Raw genomic sequence first — 12,146 nt, 5'->3', positions numbered from 1 at the left:
CTAGAGTTTTTCTTTCGGACTCCCTCAATTCTATTGCTTTGGTGCTTCATAGTCTCTCATATTTCAAGAGAACGTGCATAGAGTTTTTGTTTTCCACCAAGCAGAATCTCCACGTTTTATCCTCTGCTAAGCCTATGGTCAACAGATGTCTTTTGTAACGCCAATGCACTGACAATACTTCTTCTTTGGTAATAGGTTTCCAGTAGTATCTTTGCTTGTCTGAACTCCTGTGAACACAAGATGGTAATCTCTTGTTTGTGACATTTATCTCAAAAATTAAACGCAATTGTCTATTATTTGATGGCATTTCTGTTCACTTGTAATAAGTTACTTCGATTCCCATTTATTTCTATAGTTCATTTTACATGAAAAATTTTTGTCTAAATTGAAATTTTTTGGCATTTCTCGTGGTATTCAGACCAGTTCTAGTGCCCATGACCACTGACAGATACGATCAGTTTTACTATAGTATATATATATATATATATATATATATATATATATATATATATATATGGCAGGATCTTTGGGTTACAAACCACAACCCCTCAAATTTCTACACATCTACACATGAAGGCTTTTGTGGATTCACTGATTTCCTCCTACTCATGTTTGTTCCAAAGGAGATTAATATATTGGATGAAACCCAGATATTTATTCCTGTTTTCCATTTGATGACCTATCCGTACAAAAAACGATGAAAAAAACTTTCAAATATTGACCTAACCTAACCTAACTTAACCTCATGTGCGTGCTACTGCTGTAGATGACCGTCTATTCCGATATGATTGGATAATTATTGACATTCAATATGCATAAGGTGATGAGTGTTATGACTAAAAATACGTATCTCCCCCACCTTTAAAGTACTTTCGGAGCACTAAAAAACAACCCTATATGGGCGAAAAACTTGGAGTAAGTTTGAGATGGACCTCCACTTCTAAATATTTACCATTTTTTTCAAATCACTGTTCCTCTGTGGATAAATTAATACATTATGAATTCAACTGAATCTATGGCAGTTATGTCAAAGATACGGCACGCGGGTCTCTACCGGCCCCTGAGTCGTAGCAATAAGGCCCGCGATCGCAATGTGTCACGGAAAGAAGAATCATATTTTTTAGAGCTTTTAGACCTCATTCGATTTCTCTACGTATGTTTCAAATACTCGTACTCTCAAGTCTACGGATGTTTATAAGTAATTTCAAGGGCAGTGCGTGCCTAGACAAGCGAGAGAGAGACAGAATCGCCATCTCTTAGCACCAAGCGGAAATATACTATTATTTTTGTCGAGAACGATAGAATCTTACACCAGCTTCTAATCCAGACTAGAACCTTCCTTAACTATAAAAAGCGAGTGAGTTGGCGCGACTTGAGTCAGTTGAGTCAAGTAATTGAAGTGATACGGCTGGAGGATTTTAATTGTACTGCGAAGTACTGATTGTGAAGGTATTGTTCAATTGTTTGTATCGTGCGCGTGCGATATCCATAATTGTTCTGTCGAGTTCCATAATTGCCAAAAAATGTCAGGTATCTGGATTCTCGAACTCAACTTAATTACCTACCATCTTTTATACCTTTGATATGATTTTTAATAACCTTATATAATTTAAGAAATAATATGCTATGATAATTCAGCTCCTTTTTTTATTTTCAATCAATGGCCCACCTACGAATTCAAAATTTAATATATCGCCCTCTAAAAAACTTAGTTTCACACCTCTGATCAATGGTATTTACCTGACGATGCATTCCTTGCATTTCTCCGGGCACATTACGTGTACTTGTTATTAGGGAAACTGCCATGCTTAAATAAAATATACCAATTATGGTGAGCGGTATAACGTAAAGAATCAAGAATCTACTGGCGACCATCATCTGTGGATAACTTTTGTTAAACCAATCTGGAAATGGATAACAAACGAAAAACTTTGGACTTTTATCTGGTATTCCCTTAATATGAGATGCTAATGCTGCTGGAATTGCGCATATAATGGCGAGTATCCAAATTGACACGGCTATACAGACAGTAATACGAGTTGCGCGTCTACCACCACCTGAAATAAGAAGAATGCATCGTGTATAAATATGATGATTTTTGTAGAATACCTCAAGAAAAATCTCTATGGTTTCAATTTTTCATTATAATTATTGAAATAAATTCCAACGAGAGTAATTTTATAACTTTCAATAATCATCATTATTTGATATAATAAATCAAGTGCTTCTTGTATAGGTCGGCATTGCTAACTGAATAGTTACTACATCTACTGTTTTTGCTTACATGCAGATGTCTTTACAAACAGAACTATAGAAGTGAATTCTCCCATCGAAGGGTAAATTTTTAAGGGACTCTACTTATATTTCAAATTTTTAAAATTGTTTGGTTCCTTTATAACTCAGTTGATCCCTATTTAACAGTAAATATTTATTGTGGAATTCCTTTACGAGTATATATCCACAAATCGTTTCTCTACCATTATCCACATACCTTTTCAGGTGAAACAAGAAAAAACAACACAGAAAAAACTATGATGCGACTCTCTTTTTTCATATAGATATCATAAATATCTATTATATTCATATTATAATTTATGATTGAATTGAATGATTCCATTGCAGGAAAATGAATCTCAAATGTTGCTGAAGGTGGCTGGATATTAATATTAGATTGATCTTGCTTTGAGGTACGTGAGCTTGTAGCCCAAATTTATTTTATAGAATATTCAAATTCAAATATTTCAACTCACTATTCGTATACAGCCACTCCAGAAACCAGGATACAAATTATAAAAATTACATTCCGAGTAGAAAAATTTTCTGTACAAATCTTCATAGGTTAAATAGATTAGGTTGAGTTAGTACAAGAATGGGCAATCTCGATCTAGATTGATTGTGATTCACTCGAAGTTCTGAGGCCCACCATGTTACCCTTCAATTCCTACAATTCGGAAATCTAGTTTTGAAGCTAACCGTCCTCCTATCTCTTTTCTTTTTACAGCTCACTTTTAAGCATTTCCACCCCGGAATAAAATTTATTATTCTTTCTATTTTGTCGTATCCCAACCTTTCACGTCGTTTCCCCGTCAAGACAGGGCATCAGTAGCACGGATGCTCAATCATCTCTTCTTCTCCATTACACTCTTTGTGTGGTATTCTCTCCCCCAGTTCCACTATTAGCAAACCTATCTGCCTTAGAGTTCCCTTCTCCATCATAGTGGCAGGTACCCAGTAGAGGCTTACTACAATGTCACGAATCCAAGAGAGTACCTTGGCATAGCGCTATTGATTTTGATGCTATTATTTTCAAAGCTGTCTGGTTGTCCGTGTAGATTGTTGTGTTACTGTTTGATAAACCACTCTCCCTTAACAGTCCCACAGCCCGCTATATTGCATAAATTTTACTCTTTAGCGTGGATATTGACATTTCATTATCCTCTATGATGTGTTTCTTATACCATTCTTGTTTAATTTTATTTTTTTCTTGAAGTTCGTCTTTGTAATCATATAGTTAGTGTTATGAGCTAATAGATACTTTTTCCTTTCATTTTACCCATTTCCTGCAGAATAATTGTATGTTCCTAAGCTTTTTGCCGCCAAAAATTATTCTCTATTAAATCAAAGCCTATAGCTTTTATGAACAATTCTGCACGTTTAAAATGACTTCTAGTGATGCTTGCGCAGTACTTATCTTGGCTCCAGTGATTCCCAGTACTGCTATCCTCTGCACTGTCGTAAGATTCTTTGTTTTTTTTGTTCAAAAGATTTCCACCACACTACTGAGCTATAGATTTTGATAGTTATAGTTCCCATTTTTTACAAGTTATGATAATGGTGTTTGTGCAAAAATACCACTCAGATAAGCTCCTCAATTATATATTAACAAAATTAGATAGTCTTGTGGAATAAATAGAGGGTTGAGCTGATTTAAATTAATAATTTGAAGTTCTCGTTTTCTTAGCAAACGTTATTATACCGACACTTTAAATATTTAATCAAGTGAGGTTGCAGTAACTATAATCGTATCAGTATAAAGTACACTTTTCGTGATATAATTATAAATTCTATAGAATTAACTCATTTTCTTCGTGAGAAGATTATAAGTTACATTAACTTTGGCGAATTGTTAATCATGTATAAATTGAATCCTGTAATATATAGAATGGTAAGGAATTCGTTTGTGGTTGTTTGATTCCAGTAATTTCTCAAACTTCAAACACCCTAAATGCAATTATTAATTTATGGAACTGGTAGGAAGCACACGCAATAAAGTATTAGTGCTTTGTTCGATAAACCACTATGAAATTTCCGATGCAGATGTTTCCTAATCCATACTGAACATATAATTAAACAGAATGCAGTTGAACGATGCATTGTTAAACAAAGTGATGGCTGTAAGCCTAATGGATTAATGTTATTAATTGAAAATATTTGTTCACCTGAAAGAAGGCAATAACAATATATCTATATTTCAGGGATAAGAAAAAATTTTTGTTTAAATTGTTCTTTTCTATTGATTGAGGGATAAGTTATACAAGAAATCAGTAGAGTGAACTGTTATGAAAGTAGATGAATGCTCTGATTCAACCAAGAGTGGGACAAGATTCATGGGTATTTACATAATATTTTTCACTCTTCTTTATTGGAGATACTTCTTTCTCCAATTTTTTGAGCTTTGATCCCTGCTGCCTACTGTTCAGATTGTAGCTCAGTCGAGCTAGACAGGTAATCTTTGACCTATTGATCTTTTGTATCCCTGGACTGTTACCAGTCTGGTAGCAAAGATTTTGTAAAGTGAACTATCTGGAGGTTTGCGTTGTTTGGCCTGTCTATTGATATCCACCTTACTGAACAGATCAAACATCAGGTTCTTTCCACATTTCACATTTCCTATGATATTGTTTCATTACGAAGATAGATTTTATTGACAATGGGAAGGCACGTGACATAAAACCTTTTCGTACTCTGTGTATTTTTATGTTATGATTACGCAACAAAAGACAGAATTCGAACAGTTTAGTTATGAAGAAGAGTTATTGCTGCTGCAGCCTCTATCATACCTTCTGGTGACTTCTCCAGTTCTATCTGGAATAAAATCAATTTGAAGTTGTCTGTGTTGATTTTAGATTCAATACCAAGAGGTGCCGTAATGTTTCTTGGTACTCGGAGCGGCAATAAACATCTGTATTTGCGTTTCCTCCTATAAGAGGACAGTGGTTCAAAAATATTTGTATATTGATAATTTGTTGCGAATGGAAAGCTATCAATTTTTTTGTAGCAGGCTCCTTTCATTTATGTTTGATTCCAGAAGTTTCACTTTTCTAGTATTGGAAGAAATATTTGTCATCTAGAATAATTAGGAGGTAATCTATTCTTTTATTGCCAAAAATAATATGTACTAAATTTTTTGGTTTGTTTTTCAAACTTAATAATTTTGAATGGAATTTTTTGTTTGACTGATCCAGAAAAATGACAATAAGACATAAATTTAAGGTTTATTTATTTTGGTTATTATTGAATTATATGAATAATATGATATTACATAATTACAATAATTTAAAAATGGGAAAGAGTCATATTTTAACAACAGTATCATTAAACATAAAGGAGCTCTTTGAATCGTATTCTCTTATTCTTTATCAAAATTATTGATTATAATTTGTTACTTACTACTTGTATGGAACTTTTTTAATGGATCAACAATAGCAAAAAATCTGTCAGCTGAAAGGGCGGTTAGTGTAAAAACAGATACACCTATTGATATGTCTTTTGCAAATTCAGATATTTTGCATATAAGTTCACCCCACGGCCAAGATTCCATGGTATACACAATCGATGTAAACGGGACACTCGTTAAGATCACTAGTAGATCTGCTAGAGCAAGCGATAAAATATACCTAAAAAATAGAAAAAATCAATTCATTAGGGATTTTCGGAAACTGTATTAAGTAATAAGATCATAGCTTTATTATAGGATACTTTTCACTTCAGTATATCGTCGGTAAATGCGATTAGCAGTTGTTTCGTTTGTTTTCGTTCTTCTGAACGAAAGAAATCAATCCTCCGTACAAAGCAATTTTTTATCAATATTAAAACACCTAAAATTCATCAGAGAACTGAATTAATGTCTATCAAGAATGAAAAACTATAAAGTTGTAACTTAAAGCAATCAAAGTTTCCGGAAAGCCCTATAGTCTTATGTATGGAACCATTTGAAACTTCTATGTATAATAATGTACATTTTACAGCACAACACTCGTACAATTTAAATTTTTATGATATTTGTTTGTTATTATTACGTCAATTTATAACTTCAACTTATCGAAGGTTTAACATAACTTTTTATTGGTGAAAGAAATCATATCAACTATTTCGTATTTTCCTCAATTGATAAATAGAAAGGAAAAAAATATAATAAATTTTAATCAATTAGAAAAGGAGTACATCTAAACAAAAAGTTCAAGTCATAATTGTTTGCTTATTCGCCTAATTTTGTTAAGCGTAATGTAGTTTGACAAAAGTATGGAAGTATGAATGTGATAATGGTTCCAAAACGTCGATAATACCCAATACGAAAAATGAAATTTAGATGCAAGACAACGTGAAAAATACTTACATAATGTAAGTTTTATAAAATGAGGTTAGATATCGTATCGTTGAGTTTTAAGGTGATACGGCGCTCATCTTGAAAAAACGTAAATTATACTCACATGTTTGGTACATTTCTCATATTCTTATGTCGTATGAATATGGCTACGAGAGTCCCATTTCCTACTACTCCTACTACAAAAATAATGAAAAACAAAATTGGAACGAAATAGGTCTCTGGTCTTTCTTTGTATGGTATAATTTCATCTGTTTCGTTCAAATTAATCTCTCTGTTCGATTCGTTGTATAACGAGATCTTGTATATCGTCAAGTTCATGTCGTTGTTTTTATAATTTAATTCGATGTTGCATCGACTTTTTCGATTTCTTTAAGTACCTTCACATTTTCTGATCTGCTTTCTGGAACAAAGACATAATACGTAAACATGCCATCAAGAATAATTTAATGTTGATAGGGAAATATAAATACGTACTAGTAGAAAGAAAATATATATTATTTCTAAACTTATTGCAGCAGATTTTAATAGAACTTCCAGTGAAGAAGGACAAAAAAATGGCAAAATATGTTTACCTCCTTCAACTCCCTATCAAATTTTTTTTCTCCTACGAGCGATAAATAACTGACAACAGTAATAAATTCTGTAAAACACAATTTTTTGATTGGTAGAATCATAAATGCTAATTTCAAAGTGTTTATGTAGGGTTATTTTATAAATATAATTTTTTTTTAGAATGAAGTGAAAATGTTAATTAAAAAACGCTGTGATTTTTCTTCCTTATACAAATGAAGAATTTGAAATAGTTACACACCAATCATATTTAGTACTGATCTCGTTAAAATTTTCAAAATAATTCTAATTGAAATATTAATTGGATTTCTTATTTATCAAACGTTTGAAAACATTCTATATTTCCTGTCCTCACGTTTGCTCTCCTTGATATTGTGATTTATTCCTCTAAACCAGTTTCTTGTAGAAATTCACTAACTTCTTTACTCACTGCCAAAATGAATATGAGAAAATTATTTACAAAATGGTTACCACCAATTTTAACAGAAGCCAACTTCTATAACCGTTTTTAGTTGTTTTTCGATACAGTACAGATAAGACAAAGGATACAAGAATAATAACAATGGATAAGTCATGGATCCATCACTACACTATGATGTACTCGTAGACACCCAAAATACAAAATTAGCAGAAGGTTTACCACCGCTGGAAAAATACAAAATACTACCTTCAGCAATGAAAATGGTGCTGACCATATTTTGGGACACTGAAGATGTAATTCCAATAGAAGAAAGTAATTAATTGTCTTTTTTTAAGTTCAGAAAACTAGCATTTACATTGGTCTATTATTGTTATCCTTTTTTCAATAAAATTAACAAGGATTACACATTTGAAATCCCAAAGCAAGATCAAGATCTTATTGGCCAAAGAAATAATTTTTGTCCATTTGAAATTGATTGTTTCAACTGTGTTTTGATTTCTGGGATGTAAAGGGTCTTGAACTTTCATCTACTGAGATATATCGATGAAAAAATTCGCTTGTATGAAGTATTAGAGATATCTAAACATAATGCGAATCAAGCTTTGGATCAACATCAAGCAATTACTGTACCAACTTGCAGATAGCTTTTTCATAGCTAGCTTTCTATGCAAAACATTACATACCCGTTGGGTTGAAATATTTATTATCATTTTTCATTTCACATACTTTTGTATGATAATTTCTAAGTAGGCAACGGTTTTGTTGATCATTTCTAGTGTAGCTACAGTGAATGAGGACGTTCAGCACCATCTGTGTTGTGGGCCCAAAGCAGAGAACCCCATACAATCACCCTATGAGCCGGAGCACGTTGAGGATAATATTAAGATAACTTCTTAACTAGATATATAAAATATATATTCAAGTAAAATAAAAGGGAGATAATAGATAATAGAATAATATGAAATATATATGACCTAACTCGATAGGAATAAAACGCAATGTTTTTATTTCTTGGCATGCTCAGCAATTTTATCCGAGTGGAGGCAATGAAAATAATGTCAACCTTCATAAAACCGTAACTATCCCTGATAGATTCCAAAATTTCATCATCCATAAATTCATAAAGATACCAGTTGGTCAAGTTAAATGACCATTATATAAGCCGGTATATGTGGGTATCCATTTATTTGAGAAAGAGTTACCATTTGGGTCCTAAATGTTATTCCTTTTAGTCAGGTAATTTTTTCGCTTGCTAAATGGGCTAAGTATGATAAAAAAATGAAATGGTTTTCACAAAAATCCTGTGTAGAAGGAAAATTAGTAAATGTGTACCTCAATTTCTCAAAAATTCATTATAGTAAGCTAGAGCAGAGTAGAAAATAATCATTCATAGCATATTATAAAAAATATATCCATTAAAAATGAAATACTATATGTTGCGATTATGGATTAGGTATAGATGTAATTATGAAAATAATTAAAAACGTTAATAATTCGAAGTATCGGGAGTATGTCTTTACAATGTTAAGGATCGGAGAGAACTAACAACTTACAATAATTTTATTGCAGTTGTTAGTTAACTGATTATTTTGGGTCGGTATGGTCTACAGTAGAATCCCTCTCGTCCGCCCTCGGTTAATCCGATCATAGTATTATCGATATGAATAAGAACTAGATTATTACTGTTTTTGAACGAACCCACTACCCAGATTTCAAACACGAATGCCAAGAGCTCGTTTGATATTGCTCATTCAGTACATTGAGCAAAATAAACCTCAGAACCTATGGACATTTTGTGAATCAAGGAATGAAATTTAGAATGTCATTTGTTAAACAACATCTATAACTGACATTTTTTCTAAGCAATGTAAAATATATTTTACAGGAATATTAGGAATATATTCCTAATATAATCTAAGTATGTGATATGTAAATAAAAATGTTCTGTATATTTTGATAATCCCCCCTTTTTCTCTTTCCGACCACAATCCTAGTCCCGAAGGTAACGGATTAGAGAGATTCAACTGTAATCTTTAAAATTATACCTGTTTTTATGACTTGTAACTTTGTAGCTTAATCTTTACTTGAAGAAAATTGTAAAATAAATTCTTTTACAAGGTTCACAATGAGTTTACTAAATGTTTTTAGATATAAAACTAAATTATAGTGAACTAAAAATATAAAAAGTATAGTATCTTATGTCTTTTGTACTCAATATTTCTACACTATACAAAACAGTGTATTTGGATTTATACCAAAGTGTAATAAAAAAGAGTCTAGTTCTTAATACTAAAATTATTATTGGTCATTTTTTTTCGATTGTGAGGACACAATTAGATTGAGTTCATAAATAGGAAGGTAATGGATCGTATGCAGAATAATGTGCGAAAAACTCGAAAATACTCTCTGTTTCACAATGGCACAAGTAGCTTTTGATTCGCGAGTTATTGGCCACCGCATTGTTTTAATCCCTCTCGCATAGTTTCACTCTTTATGTTGGACGTAATTTTGAAATAAAGAGACAGACATACTACAGAAGTATTGCCCATGCGCCAAAAACCAACAAAAGATTACTTTTATTGTGAAACCTTACGAATACAGTCTCTATTCCTATTGTGAGCAAAACAATCTAACCGAAATCTTCATTCGCATGAGATTTGTTTCTTGTTTTGCCGGAGAATATATAATAATGAAACGTCCCATTTTTAGGAAATACCACGTGAATCTGTACGTTAAAGAATATACCTAAAGAAGTGTATGACAATGAGTGTATATCACGTACATGGTTTTTAATCAGTTTTAACATTTAAGCCTCGCCTCAATCATGACGATATTGCAAAAATCGGAAACTGTAGCAGTTGACAAAGATAACATACGAAAAGTGTTTGTCAAATAGATGCCTAAAATTTTTCGACAAGAACCTAATGTTAAATAGTATTTAAAATGCTATAGAAAAGAACGCATACTTATAGGTAGGGATGTGAGTCATGGATTGTGATAATAGAAACAAGATTTGAGTTTATTGCAGTGATGAAAAACAGAATGCGTGCATCGAGCGCATGATGGCTCAAGCGCAAATATTTTCAATCCCTGTATTTAGCTTGGAATTTTTATTACCTTAAATAAAAGAAGAAAAATTATAAAAGAGCTAATAACAGTGTTATAAAGAGTTAATACTTTCTCATCAATGCCATCATAGTTACCTAACCCAACCTTTTTTTGCCCTGAGGTGGGGTGGAAGCTAATGCCTTCCTCACAGCGGGCCTTGTGCAATGCTGTGAGTTTGTGTGGGACTCTCACCTCACTAAACCACCCTCCTCTTTTATCTATCATTGGGAGTTGTGTACGCCGGGAGGACAACAAGTTGTCATATCATCAAATTTGTATGTTTTCCCATTTGTAGGACTTCGGCAGATCAAATTTTCTTATGTGCTCGTCGAACGATCTTTCGGATGCGACATAGGTAGTGTGCGCTAGATGCACGTACGAACCTCGCACTCCACCGGAAGACAAAATTTTTCGCTTGGAAAGTTGTAAGGATCGAGTCGGGGTATATATTGAAGATGATAGATAATAAGTACTAATGATTTCAAATTAAAATATTTTATAACTTCTTCTAATTTAATATCCACACTTATAATATTCATATAAATTTTGTGGAAATTAAAATTATTATTAGTGATTCATGTAATATATTACTAAAATGATTTAAATTAACCTGTCAGTCCTTGTCGTATGTCGTTCACTTTGCATACTCTGAAAAGTCGTCATTCTCAGTATTGTTAATGTTATGGTACTGGCACTGATTATTATTACTTATAAGGATGATTTTTCTTTTCAATAATATAATATCCTAGACTTTCCCTTGTTGATGTATTGAAGTGGAGCATTCCATATTATTTATCACTCCATATATAATAAGGCAAAAACACATGCAGTGAGAAACAAAATGATCATCAATAACTTATGAAACAATTGGAATATTATTTATGTTTCACGTTCACCAGAGACAACGTCTTTCAAATGGTATCTCTAGCGTATATACGTTAACATTTCTGACATTATTTCGTGATCTTCGTTCTGAAGGAGTTTAATTGATAGAAAATTCTTTCATTGCATGTTTGGTACGATTATCTAAAAACGTTTGTTTTATAGACAAAGTTTTTGGCATCAGTTAATAGACCTGAAAATCTGTTGGTTTTTCCATAAAAACATCAAGACTTTCGAGTGTTTATTTCACATTATGCTTACTTGACAGAACAATCGGAGAAACAGAGGAAACGTTACATTGTATCGTAAAACTGTTCCGACTCATGAAATTTTTGATAAAATTCTTTGCATACTCATCAAACGGATAGGTATGTTATATATTTTTATTGATATGTTACAGTAGACGAAGCTAGGAAATACTATGCTACTCCAAAAACAAAAATATGATCAAAACAATTGACTGCATTCTATGAACGTGCTTCTGGGAAAGTAAGAACTTTTTCATGATTAACAAAGTCACGGCCGCAGTGTTATGAGACAATCATAACTTATTAATAT

General features: G+C 32.3%; 1 protein-coding gene across 1 annotated transcript in view; it reads right to left on the bottom strand.

Annotated features, from left to right (window-relative positions):
- The window catches only part of LOC130443929 (neuropeptide CCHamide-1 receptor), a 123,724-nt gene that overhangs the window by 2,007 nt on the left and 109,571 nt on the right, over positions 1-12,146 (bottom strand). The window contains exons 2-4 of the mRNA XM_056778829.1: positions 6,711-7,007; positions 5,671-5,897; positions 1,741-2,057 (exon numbers count right to left, since the gene is read on the bottom strand). Of these exons, the coding sequence (XP_056634807.1) occupies positions 1,741-2,057; positions 5,671-5,897; positions 6,711-6,925 (759 nt within the window). The 5' untranslated portion in view covers positions 6,926-7,007. The remainder of the gene's footprint in view (positions 1-1,740; positions 2,058-5,670; positions 5,898-6,710; positions 7,008-12,146) is intronic.

Source organism: Diorhabda sublineata, chromosome 5 (assembly GCF_026230105.1).
Source record: "Diorhabda sublineata isolate icDioSubl1.1 chromosome 5, icDioSubl1.1, whole genome shotgun sequence".
Taxonomy (NCBI): domain Eukaryota; kingdom Metazoa; phylum Arthropoda; class Insecta; order Coleoptera; family Chrysomelidae; genus Diorhabda; species Diorhabda sublineata.
Note: the sequence above shows the minus strand (reverse complement) of the source record. Positions and strands in the feature narration are given on the sequence as shown.